The 13,803-nt window shown below is 36.9% G+C and overlaps 1 protein-coding gene across 1 annotated transcript in view; it reads left to right on the forward strand.

The window, feature by feature from the left end:
• The window catches only part of SACM1L (SAC1 like phosphatidylinositide phosphatase), a 54,311-nt gene that overhangs the window by 17,273 nt on the left and 23,235 nt on the right, over positions 1-13,803 (forward strand). Inside the window, exons 2-7 of the mRNA XM_027872333.1 lie at positions 919-1,016; positions 3,839-3,913; positions 5,289-5,416; positions 8,671-8,820; positions 9,595-9,654; positions 12,823-12,856. Coding sequence (XP_027728134.1) covers positions 919-1,016; positions 3,839-3,913; positions 5,289-5,416; positions 8,671-8,820; positions 9,595-9,654; positions 12,823-12,856 — 545 coding nt within the window. The remainder of the gene's footprint in view (positions 1-918; positions 1,017-3,838; positions 3,914-5,288; positions 5,417-8,670; positions 8,821-9,594; positions 9,655-12,822; positions 12,857-13,803) is intronic.

Raw genomic sequence — 13,803 nt, forward strand, 5'->3', positions numbered from 1 at the left:
CCCCCGGCTATCTATAAATCGCCATCTGAGCAGGGGCTCTAGTTGTTCTTTTTTGGATCTTCACACAGTGTCTAACACAATTCAGGGACACCTAGTGTTCTCCCATGTATGGTTTTACAGTTTGCATGCTAGTAGATTGAATTGTTGTTTAGTTGTGTCCAACTTTTCCAAACCCTATTTGGGATCTTCTTGGCAAAGAAAACCACTTCAGTAAGTGGTTTTCCATTTTCTTCTCCAGCTCATTTTACAGATGAGGAAACTGAGGCAAACAGGATTAAATGACTTGCCCAGGGTCATATGGCTAGCAGCTAGGTGGTGCAGTGGGTAGAGTGCCTGGCCTGGAGTCAAGAAGATGTGTCTTTTTGAGTTCAAATATAATCTCAGATGCTTAATAGCTGTCACTGAAACCCTGTTTGCCTTAGTTTCCTCATCTGTAAAATGAGCTGGAGAAGGAAATGACACACTATTGCAGTATCTTTGCCAAGAAAAGCCCATATGGGTCACAAAGAGTCAGACATGACTGAAAACAACTGAACAACAGCGAGATTGAGTTGACTTGTTATCCAAGAAAATGGATCCTATATTCAGCTAACTCCACTTGATGCTTAAAAAAAAGGATGTATTCTATTAAAACTTTTCTGCTAATGGTTCTGTTACTAAATCAGGTTGGACATTAAGGGGCTCGGGTTTGAAGTAAATCAGAACCTTTTCAGGAGATGATTAAAACCTTGGTACCTTCTGATTGTTTTAAATAAGTGAAAGAAAGCTGCAGCAAATTGTACATCTTCATTTGTTGGGACAATGGAAAAATGGAACCATGAATGAAGAAACTCTTTTTAACTGCTGAAGTGGTGGGAGAGAACTTAAAACACTTAAAAATTAGTTCCTTTTCCTCATGGGCTTCAAATTTTTCCTCAGGCACGTGACCCCAGAAAAATTTTACATAGAGCCTTGTGATGATCGAGTGGATGATGTGCTTGCCATTGATCGAGTCTCCACAGAGGTTACCCTCACAGGTATGCAGAGAGTGGGAAGGGGAGGTCGCATAAAATGTGACAGTCAGGAAAATCCCAAATAGCGTTGAGTGGGATGAGGATGGCTTTCAGAAGATGCCTTATCACAGTTTTCTATCTATGCTTTTCTATTTAGACATATATGTATTAGTACCTTACTTAATTTTGTATAATATCTAAAAGAAAAAACACTATTTGAAGAGTTTCAGGTTGTCCCTTTTTATTGAGTTGATCATTTAAAAATATAGTTATTTCTGTGTTTATAGGAGGAAGATTGTAATTGATTAACATTCATCCAGTGTAATTTATAGGGTATTAGCTGATAGGATTTTAGTATGTTTTTGTTTGTTTGGACATTTTTTTGATTATATGGGATCACTGATGATGAGGTTAGTAAATGAAAATTACTCTCATTCTCATTGGAATGCCATATTGAGGTAGCCAAAATGTTGTGTAGTTGGGTTTGCTTCTCTGTGTATATTTCAGTCTTGTATCTAAGAGATGAACTTGCTTTTCTTTTCTGGGTGTTAAATGTACTAAATGTTTTATTGGTAGATTACTGGTAGATTAGCAATTTAAAAAATTATTATGAACTTAGACATTAAAAAAAAAGACAGACATTAAAAAAAGCATTTCTGTACAGAGAGCAGAATACAAAAAGAGATTCTGTATCAAACTGTGAATCTGTTAACAAATTAAGCTTTGTAATACAAACCTTAGAGGGGCAAGACTTAAATCTGTACACAAGAATGAAATATTTAAATGGTGCTTTCCAAACTCATTGGGCCTCTGAGCACCTTTGTATGTATTAATGGAACCTGTGTACTGCTACATATGGAGTATCCTCAGGAGAATCTTAGGAAAAATAGAGGAAGTTAAAACTTATTTCCACATGAAGAAATTGCTACACGTGATACAGAAGTTGCACATAATTTTATATCTAATATAAAAACAATGTCATTAGCACTTAAACTTTTCTTCCAGAATCCCTTCTCACATTAGGTATCACCAGATGGAAACGTTTGTTGTTGACCACAATTTTTTATTATCACAATCTCATAGGAGGAAGGGACCTTGGACACCAACTAGTCCAACCCATCTCTGAACCCAAAACCCCCCCAGCAGAATATCTCACGTGTGGTCGTCCAGCTTCTGCTTGGTGGAGACCTGGTGAGAGGAAATCCAGAGTTTTCCAGAGAAAGGCATCCCATTCTAGTTTTAGATACCATTAGTTGTCTGGAAACTTTTACTTTATTATCAAACTTAAATCTGCCCATTTGCGGCTTCCCCCCTTGGATGGAAAGTCATGAGACCTTTCAGAACTGCCCTTGTCATCTAATGGACACTGTCAAACTTAAAGTGTGCCCAGAACTGAAAATAATGGAGAGTCATAGGAAAAGCAGGCCTAACTCTTTGATTTCCTTGCATGCCTGAGGTGGGGACTTTGTTTTTGAACCCACATAATCCTATGCCCAAGACTTGGGTTCTGATAAGAATCTGGGGTTAATTTTAAGCCCAGGCAAGTTTGACCTGTATAGGTACTACATTTGCACAGTGGGATTAAGATGCAGGCCTCGCTCCTGTGTATTTTCCAGTTGCTGCTGAGCAGCGCTTAAGTTTTTGGCAAAGCTGGTGAATAAACCTGGCGTGGGAGTGGCCCACAAATTACTGAAGGATAACTGAAGATTTCTTATGGTTGGCACTTTCTTTTAGGCTGGCAGAATTAACTTTCCTTTGGTAGTTGACCAAAATGGGGGCCATTTTAATTTAATGATGATGATTTAATTAAACTAATTTGAAACCAAACTAAATCTGAATTCTGGATGTTTAAGTATTGTCTTTTGGTGACATTCTCATTGATCATTCTGCCCAAGTCTCACTCCTCAGTCCGTCAGGGTGGTTTTTCTAAAGCACAGGCTTGACCATGGCTCTAACTCCTTTACTGAGTAAAAACTCTCGTGATTCCTGTCATCTCGGAGATGGGAAATGAGTCCCTTTGATATAGGTTGGCCCCTTCTGACCTCTTCAGTTTTCTTAAATGTTATTCCCTTCCACCTGCACTGTCTCCCATCTCCATGGCTTTGCCCTGGCTGCCTCCCGTGCATGGAGTCCTTTTCTTCTGTACTGCCACTTCTCAGAAGTGCATCCTTCAAGATGCAGCTCAGATTCCACTGCAGGAGGCTTTTCCCCGTTCCACCAGCTGCTAGGGTCTTTCCCTCCAAAATGACTCTCCATCTACTTTGTATGTGGCTTGTGGTTGCCTGTCTTTTTACATGTGGGCTTCTTGAGGGCAGGGACTGTTTTTGCCTTTCGGTTTTTGTTTGTTTTTTTTTTTTTAATAAATTTTATTGATCTCTTTTGTTTTTATATTGCCTTACTATTTCCCTGTATTCCTTTGCTTTCTTCTCTGAGAGCCATCCCATAAAACAAAGAATTTTTTAAAAGAAAAAGAGGGAGCAGCTAGGTGGCGCAGTGGATAGATCACCAGCCCTGGATTCAGGAGGACCTGAGTTCAAATCCGGCCTCAGACACATAACACTTACTAGGTGTGTGACCCTGGGCAAGTCACTTAACCCCTTTGCCTAGCCAAAGAAAAAAGAAAAAGAGGAGGAAGAGGGAAAAAAAATCAGGAAAACTGATCAAGATATTAAAACAATCTGAAAATATTTGCAGTGTTCTACCCACTGAACTTCCCACTATTCTAAAAGGAGTAGAGAGAAGTGTCCTCTGCCTCTACTTTGGTTTATCTTTCTTTGTAATCCCAGCACTTAACAGAGTGAATGCTAAATAAATGCTTGTTGATTGATTCTTCTCCTTCTGTTTAGTGAAGAAAGATGTTCCTCCATCAGCTGTTACAAGGACAATATTTGGTATCTTGGGCACAATTCGACTGGTAGCAGGTAAGAAAAATTAGCTGGATTGTGTAAGTAAGAGACCTGATAGAAGTTGCTTCTAGCCGATTATAAGGTAATAGTTATGCTGCATTTTTTTAATGAGTCTTGGGTAGTAATTTACTGTATTAGATTAGCAATTTGTGATCATTGTACTTTGAGGCTGAAAGTCATACTATACATAAGATTCATGCCTTGTTTGTCAGCCTAAGGCTACACTTTAAAACATTCTCTTTGGAATTTTAATTTGAATTGGGATTTTTGGAATTCCTAAGCTGTCAACTTTAAATTCTTGGTGAATCCCAAGTGTTTTTTTTTTCCTCAATTTAAAAATTTTTTTTAAGTTATAGTAGTGGAATGGATGCAGAGAGCAAGGATTCGATTAGAGGTTATAGGGGCTTTACCAGCTCTATCTATCCATCTTTGTAACTTGCTACAGTTTTCATGTTTATACTTGGGGATGCTGCACCCTTATATCCCTTTCCTAGTTAGCCCTGGTAACTTGGATTGATTTTTTAGCCCATTCCAGACAGGCAATAACGTGTCTCCCTATTGAAAGAGAAGATCAAACCCTCTTTCCTTCCACCCAGACTTTCTGTTCCACCCGAACTTGTGCCTAGCTCACATGGAAAATCTCTCTCCTAGCCAGTGGACAAACAGCATTGTCACGAGCCCAAACACTTCTGCCCACTATTTTGAAGGCTTTGTAGGAAAGGCTCCACCTGAGGGCACATGGGCTGTTGCCTCTCTTGCTCCATGTATATTGGATCATCGAGATGGAGTCATGGGTTCTTCTCATATCTCAAGCCTTGTTCCCAGACAAACCTGTGTGCCCTGGGCAACAAATTGTATGAAATGAGTGGCCGTTGGTACTCTTTGTGCCGGGATGGAGGATAGGATCTGTTGCCTTGTCTCTCCTTTCCAGATAATAGTCTGCTTAGGTTACTACATGTTGTGCTCTCTTTTCAGAGGTACCATGACCTTTCATTTGGCATTTAAATGAACAAAATGGATAGTTCATGTTTTGGAGCTGTTGTGTTTTGGGGAGAGGGATGCTTGGCCCCGTATTTTGTCAGGATACAGAACTACTGATTAGGAAACTGTCAATGCAGAACAGGTGATACCTGATCTGTAACTTAGAGAATTTCCTGGGGCCACGTCATCGTGGAGGGAAGGTGACTCACCTGGTATCTGACCACCTCTGCCCCATTCACTCTACTATACTGTCTCTCACATGTTCATAAACATACAAGTCCCAAGATGTTTTAGGATGGCTCTTATTTCTAATCTCTTTTTTTTTTTTTTTTTGTTAGAAAAATTAAGATGGTTATTATCTGCTTTGGAACTGCTTTTTTTAATAGCTCATGTGTCTTTGCTTTTATAGGTAGTTATCTCATTGTAATTACCAAAAAGAAAAAAATAGGCGAATTTTTCAATCATGTAATATGGAAGGCAACAGATTTTGATATCCTTTCCTATAAGAAGACTGTGCTGCACTTAACTGATATTCAGGTAGGAGCCCATTAATAAAAAAACTTTTTCTCTTTTTTTAAAGGCTGGGGAAGTAGGAAGAGTAGTGAGAAGCAACTTCTAAGACTCTTTAATCTAATTATCAAACATTCCCTAAAGTTAAATTTAAACTATTTGGCCTTTGGGTATTTTTAAGAGATTAATTACATTGTGCTACTTTTGTGCCACACATTTGTTTTACATTCATGTAACCATAAAGGATAACAAAATATTGTGTATTTGCTTGCTGATCTTCGTCCCAGATTTAATCTTATATAATATCTGTAGTCTTACTACTACTTTAAGTTAAATCACATTTTTATTTGAACTAAGATTACAAGGCTTTTTCTTGTTTTTAGTTTTTCTTTTTTTAAAAGAGAAATTACTCCTAAAAAAACCCGTAGTTTTTATATGATAAATTTTCAAACTTCCTTTAGCTTTTTAAAAGAAAATCAGTACTATTTCATTGACAGTGAAAATATAGGATAAATTGAAGATATCTTTGGTTTGCTTCTAAATAATCTTACTTATGGCTGTCTCTAAATAATCAAAGTTTAAGAATGAGCAAGACAGTGTGAGACTTAATTACAGCCCAGGCAGGGGTCGTCATGAAGTCAGTTACTGTTAGAAAAACTTTTTCCTTCATTAGACTTTCATCATTGGGCCTTAAGACCTTTTTATTTTCATATTTTAAATATTAGTCTCGGATTCTTATATATGTGCTAAATTTAGGACATGAATGAATGAAAGAGCATTTATTATATGCTCACTGTGTGCGAAGCTCAGTGACGAGAGCTGGGGTTAGTTAGAAAAGCAGGCCTATCTCTTTCCCTCGAGGAGCTCATAGCCTTATTGAGGAGATGGCGCCTGGAGGGAGACCTTCATGAAGAAGCACATTTTAAAACAACAAAAGGAGCATGTTCATATGATGGCTTAATCGTGCTTAATTTCCATTATTCTCAAAACATTAGATGATAGTTTCTTTTTTGACATACATATTTATGAGGTTATGCCATAACCAACATGATAATTGAAATCTAGGTGCCTTTTGATTTTTCATATGTCATTTAGAAAAGCGTAAGGCCCTCAGGTGTTCTATCAATATATTTATTATCTTAAATGAAACATCATAAGACAATAATATTTTACCAGATATAATGGCTGAAATAAAGATCAAAATGCTTAGGAAGTCATTCAGTGTTTGTAGATAGGTAAGATTAATATAGTGAAAATAGCAATGCTTCCCAAATTAACTGACATTTAATATAATGCCAATTCAAATACCAAGGAGTTTCTTCATAAAATTAGATAAAATTATAATAAAATTGGTATGGAAAAACAAATAGACAAGACTATCAGAGGGAAGACTGGGGGAATGAAAGGGCAGGTTAAGGTGATGTTGCACTCTGACTTTAAAACTTAATTTTTCAAAAGTGGTTATATGTCTTGTATTGGGCAAAAAATCAGAAAGTATGCCAATAGAGTAAATATATCAGAAATGCAACCAAATGCATACCCTAAAAAATAACGTTTGAAAACTTACAGGAAATAAAAACTGGAGGAAAGTTGCATTATATAACAGATGTACTTGGCAAAAAACATTAGCAGTTTGGTAGGAGCTCGATTTAGATTCGTATCTCAGACCACATATTTTAGTCAGTTCCATAGATGACCAACTGAAGCATATGGAAAAAAAAAAGGAACGATGGATTTTGTACACCTTGTTTTTCTCTTTTTATGCTGTGAATGTTTGTTTTTTCTCTGTCTGGTAGCGTGATTTCAACTCCTGCTTTCTGGATTCATCTGATGTGTAGTAAATTTTATTCTGACCCCTCATTTTTATTCTGTTATGTCTTGTTTTTTCATGTGTTTCTTTTATGCAACAAACAGTAGTGTTTTTTCTTCTCCAGTATGTCACTTTTTTTGGTTTGATTATGTTTAATCCATTCATATTATGAGAGTTAAATTTATCTTTTCCTCCAAGTGACTCTAATACTCTTTTATTTTCCCCCTGAATTAGAATTTTTTTCCTTCTCTTCCTCTGTAAGCACAATACTTTGTCTCTTCTGTTATTTTAGCTTAATCTACTTTAAAGCAACCTTGTCTCCAGTGTCTCTCTTACCTTCTTCTTCAACATCTTCTCCCTTCCCCATCTAGATTATTTTGAAGTTTTACTTATTAGTTCCTTTGTCTTTCTTCCTTTCATCTAGTTGAGTCTTCACCTCTTTTCCCTTCTCACTTAAGTAATCAAGTAAAATCTCCCTTCTTTTCCTCCTCCCCTTCAACTTGTTTTGCTCATTAGTTTTTTAATTTAATTTTCTATACCTTTTTCTAAAAAGAATTTATCCTTGTTCACTTTGTTATTTATCTTACCTTTTTATCTATTCTAGACTTTTTTTTTCTTTGATTCATGGTCCTTATACTCACTTAGCCTTTCTTTAATCTCCATGTTCTTCATGGAAATCTATTTTGGGTTTCTTCTTACAGTTTCTGTGTTCATTCCCCCACCTCATCCTCTTTTTCTATTGTGCTTTTCCCTTAAAAATAGCAATTTCTGAAGGTGATAAAGAGGACATTGCCCCATGGTAGGAATTTTTCTTTGTTCCTGATTGTACAGATCATTATTAACCTTTGCCCTGTCCTGTGGTAATTCTCTCCTCCCTCCCCTCCACCTTTCCCCATTTGCCATGAAATCTGCTCTCTGGGTCTATGTCCTCTCACTCTTCTGGGTATCAGTTGCCCCTCGGAGCTCCGATGCCCCCTTTTCTGAGGTGGATGAGTGTCTTTTCTAACTAACAGATCTCTGTAGATTATACCCATTGTAAGATCCCGATTTTCATTTATACGATCTCTCTCTCTCTCTTTTCCCCCATGGAAACCTTCATCAGAGTACCCCATCTCACTACTGAAACAAGATTTTCCTCTTTCTTTCCCCTATTTCAGTCCTTCCGTTTGCCTCTTCTCTTGCTCTCTTGTTGACCCTCTTCTACCTGAGAGGCTACAGCAGTTATTGTTCCTTCATTCTTAACCTTTGATTTGATTACTGTACATTACTTGTTTTCCTCTATCTTCTGCCTCTCCCCTTTTTTTGCACACTCCCATTCTGTAATTTAATCCCACAAAAATATTGATTCACTTGTAGGCCAAGGGTCTTAAAATAAAAATTTGTTTAAAGATTCCTCCCTCCTCCTGAAACATTCTTCTTTAGACATAATGAGAACCCTTTACCATCTCATTTTATTCATCCCTGTCTCCAGTTACAGGACAACAAGACCTTCCTTTCAATGATAAACCACGTCTTGAGCATGGATGGGTTTTACTTTTCAACAACATATGATCTGACACATACTTTACAACGGTTATCCAACACCAGTCCAGAATTTCAAGAAATGAGTCTGTTGGAAAGGGTAAGTTTCTTGTTGAATAGCCATCCTTTCTGTCATGATCAGTTTATTTTATATAGTTATGGTGAGCATGATTGGAAATCTAGGTTTAAAATGCGTATAGGGTAGCCATTTAAAAGAGAACGCTTCTCAGTGTTTTTATTTTCACAAAATTGAAACAAGGTTACCAGTAATGTATCCCTGGGAGTTAAATCTAAAAATACCACTTCCAATTTTTCATTTGTAATGCCTACATAATTATATTTATATAATGACCTTACATAATATGGCTCTTTCCTCCTACCTCCTGCCTTTACCTTTGAAGTAGTTTAAGCCTGTCATTTCACAATGCAATCTGTTAAACTTGCAATGTAATTTAGAACTCTTTATCTAGTTAGTCTGTTTAGGGCTTCCAAACTGCCGCTCGGAGTTCTGGATGTCAGAATATGTGGTAATTACATTATACTTGTTACCAGTTAGGAACAGTGCTACTGATATTAATTTTAAATTATATATAAAACTGTCTGTATTACATGTAGCCAAAACAGCTATAGAAAACTTGTTTTCATTTTGTAAAAAGACTATTATCTAATTTTATCTGATATTTAGGGTAAATTTCAGGATTTGTTTGAGGAACCAAGCAGTTCAGAGTTTTGACTGTGGAGAAGTTTTTAACGCTGTAACTTTTTTTCAAAACTCTAATTTCCATTTGGCCATGAGATTATCATAAAAATTTTGCATCTTTTTTATTAAATTATTAAATTAATTTTTCATTTTATTACTTTTATCTTCTAATAGGCAGATCAACGTTTTGTATGGAATGGTCATCTTCTTAGAGAATTATCTGCTCAGCCGGAGGTAATGCGTGCTAGAGATATTTGTTAATAATTCTAACGCACTTCTAAGATGGTCAGCAAATAAAGTCTATTCCCCTCATTTCTAATATATAGAACATGATCTACTTTGGAAATTTGGCAGAATTTGACTTCAAAGGTAATGAGAAACATATACCATGTAATCACTGGAAAAAAAATAATAAGTAGGTAACTGTACTTTTTCCAATATCAGTAAACTCAGTAGAATCCAGATGCAAGAGCAGAAGAAAAGGGAAACTGAGTCCAGCCAGTGACCCATTCAGCTGAGTATTCTTTGCTTTGACAGTGACCTGAGGTGTTCTTGTTTTCTGTGCTGCTGACCTCAAATATCCATAATTTCCTTTAATAATCAATATTCCATGAATTTCTCTAAATTGTTTTCAAACCCTTGATATACTATGTAACAAGTTCTTTAAATTTATTTCCCACTTTGCAAAGTGGAAAATAAAATTCTTTGATTTATTTTGAAGAAACTTCATTCTTCCAGAGACAACCACCCTTTTACATTCTTTATGTAATCTTATAAAATTAGCATATCCCATCTCAGCCTTAATCTTTCTAAGCTGAAGGTTTAATTGTTTGAACAGACTCTGCTCATTCAGAAACTTTAATTATAAATACACAGCTTCCTATGGGTGTGAGATTATATTCCTTTCTAATTGGTGGGTGTCAATAGATAGCAGAATAAATTTTTAGATATCTTTTGACATAAATTTTGTAATAAAATCCTTTTGCAACAGTTGAGCTTAATTTTGCATTTTTCAGAACACAACCTGTGTTTATCCACTTGGCAGTGGAAATGTGCCTCCCAGACCCATTAGTTGTTATCTGTCTGTGTGGACTGGTCAGCATGACTGATCCTTTTATAATTGTGACCAGTTAAGTGGAAAGTTATGGTCAGAAGGGTTTTGTAACAGCTTTGCTCCCCTGTGCACAGCTGCCCAGGTGCTGACGTTTTCTAAGGAAAACTCATTTGCAAATATTGGGCTATTCAGGAAAGACACTTTGCCAAATGGAACCACTGCCATGTTTGTCCATACTCACCCCCATGCAGAACAGCAGTATCCTTCTTTGTAGAAGTTAGGAAACATGTTTCAAGATTGATTTATTATATCCAGAGGCACTTGTCTAATTTTTTTATTTTTCTAATTTTAAAAAAATGGTTCATTCCATTAGTAACAAATATCAGTGATGAGCATAGGACCTTAGCTCTAATGGTTCTTCATAAGATCATTGATTATGTTGGTATAAATAGGTCCTCTGTCTGTGCTGATTCCAGTGCCTCAATGGTAGTGATAGATTTTTCATGAGTTGCCATGACTAAAAAATATGCTGCTGGTCAGCCTTCTTAATGATAATATCAGTTGCATCTGCCTCACAGGATGAAGGGTATTCTCAAATGAGATAACACTTTGCACATTGTAGTGTGCTGCATCTGCTGTAAAATGTCTATTGCTTTTGTTGTTAGCTGGGCACATTCTTAGATGGCGCTGTAGATGGCACTGTCCTGCTTGCCAGAACTCAAGAGTTACCTCGGTTTCATATTGAGTCATCAGAATTGGACTTAGGTAGATGAATTTTAATGATAAATAGAACTCAGTGACCGTAAAGGGAGTCTTTTCTTGGTGGCTAACTTTGATTCATTCTAGACTCTCTCAAAGCTTACTATTTTTATATTATTTTATTTTGGAGGGGAGGCAAACAAGGTTAAATGATTTGCCCAGGATCGCATAGCGAGAAGGGTCTGAGATCACAGTGGAGCTCAGATCCTCCTGACTACAGGGCCAGTGCTCTATCCACTGTGCCACCTAGCTGCCCTAGGTCTATTGTTTTTAAGTAATATTTATTACTGATCAAAACTTGAGATAGTTGAAAAACCAGGTATTCTAAATCTGTTTTTAACATTGTTAGCCCAGTTTATTAGGACCAGGAATTCCATTGAGCACCACTGCCTGAGAATTTAAAAAATCATTCCTTGGTTGAGAGGCTTCCCTGGTATTCCTAGAGTTTCTTCTACCTAGTTTTGCAATCCTTCCTACTTTCTTTACTGTTATAGTTACAATTAGCTTAGCATTTGTAAACTCAAGGTCATCTTGAGAAATGCTCATGATAAGTGATACTTACAAAGGTTTCAGGACCAAATGAGTAGCAGAAGGACTTCAGTCTGTATAGTATGAATGAAAGGCTGTGTGTGTGTGTGTGTGTGTGTGTGTGTGTATTTTTTTCCTTTAAGTATAATCAAGCACTATGATAGCATATTTAACTTATTTTGGTTTTATAGTATTAGTGAGAAAAAAACAAACAAACCTCATTTAGCTTCCCAGGTTTATTCTTTGCGTATTGGTTGCTAAAAGCTCACTATTTTCAGTCCAGAGCCTTCTGACTCCAGTGATGGACCTGGGTATTCTAGAATTGGGAAGATACTGGTGTAGGAAGGACTGGAAAATGGAGCCACTGAGCCAGCTCTTGAAACCCATCCTGTGCCCTCTTTTGTGTCAACACTGACTTAGTTCTGCAGTTGTCTAGTTCCTAAGGCCTGAAAAGGCATAAGGTGCCTTTTGGTAACAGTTGGAGCATTTCCAGCCACAGCTGCCATGATCCCTTTAGTCTTGGGGCTGCAGGCAGACAGCCATAAGATGTGGATGCCGTAGGGGAGGATGCTGGCAGAGTTAGGGTGGGGAAACACTGAGTTTCAAGAGAGGTACAGGTTAAAAGTCGAAGAGAGTAGCGGTAGAAAATGTTCCTGCGTCTTTTAAGGGACTTTACATTACGTTTCTCATCTTGGCTCCAAAACCTTTCCCTCAGAAGAGACAATGAATAATGTCTATTATCCCTTTTCCTCAGTCAGATAAACTCAGATGTAGACAAGGAGGCACAGTTGGGGTAAAGTGATACTGTCAGGCCAAAAAAGATGTACCTAATTGCTTAATTTATTTTTCCTTTCCTTTATTGATAAAAATGATTTGACCAGTAAATAGCATGTTGGGTGTGTTTTCTAACAATATGCAGGGAAGGCAAAGGAGAAGAGAGGATAGGTATAAATATTGTATAACTTTTCAGTCTCCTTTGTATGCTAATCTCTATTGAAAAGTAAACTACTGAATTATATTTTAAAAATATGACTAAAACATCATTATTTTTAAACTTTCAGGTCCATCGGTTTGCTCTCCCTGTCTTATTTGGATGTATCCTTACATGATTGTGAGATTTTTAGCATTCTAGAGATTTTTATCCACATCATTCATTTAAAGAAAATATAAAAAAATCTCAGGTTTTTTTCAGTATAATTATGTAGAATTGACATCAGAAAGTGTTGGTGGGGGAACATCAGCATGCAAAATTGGAAAATAAGGCACTAAATAAGTAGAGATATAGATGGACTGGCTCTTACTTTGATGGCTCATCAAAATTGTGGGTATTTGTAGAGGACCTGGAGAAAGTGAGAAAAATTTTAGTTGAAGATATTTTCCCCCAATTTCCTTAGGAAGGAACATCTAAAGTTGTCAGAAAAAAAATAAAACCAAATGGCTACCTTTTTCCTCCCTTAGAACTTTTTTTCAGCCTGGCAGAGCATTATTATACTCATTTTCTCAGTGAGGACATTGAGGCCCAGAGAGTTTGTGACCTGGCAAGATCACATGGTTAGTAAATGACTTGAATTGTTGTTGTTGTTCAGTTGTTTCAGTCATGACCAATTCTTCGTGGCCCCATTTGGGGTTTTCTGGCAGAGATACTGGAGTGGTTTGCTGTTTCCTTTTCCAGCTCATTTTACAGATGAGGAAACAGACAGACAAGGTTGAGGGACTTGCCCAGGGTCACACAGCTACTAAGTGTCTGCGGCCGAATTTGAACTCAGCTTCACGTTTTCTCTCTCTCTCTCTCTTTTTCCCCCCATAAGTATATACATATAAATTTATTTACATGTACATGTGTTTATATACATGGGGATTGTGCTTCATGTTTAATAGACCAAACCTAGGTTAAATTCCTGTTTCTGCAAAAATAGTCTTGCCTGACTTAGAGCTTGCTCCATAAATTTTCGTTTGCTTTGCTCTTCCTCATGTGCACACCAGCTGTTGTAGCCGACTTAATTTTGTCATGGAGTGTGTGAGTAGTGACCTAGTTGGCATTT

This window comes from Vombatus ursinus, unplaced genomic scaffold, assembly GCF_900497805.2.
Source record: "Vombatus ursinus unplaced genomic scaffold, bare-nosed wombat genome assembly UNPS02014799.1, whole genome shotgun sequence".
Classification (NCBI taxonomy): domain Eukaryota; kingdom Metazoa; phylum Chordata; class Mammalia; order Diprotodontia; family Vombatidae; genus Vombatus; species Vombatus ursinus.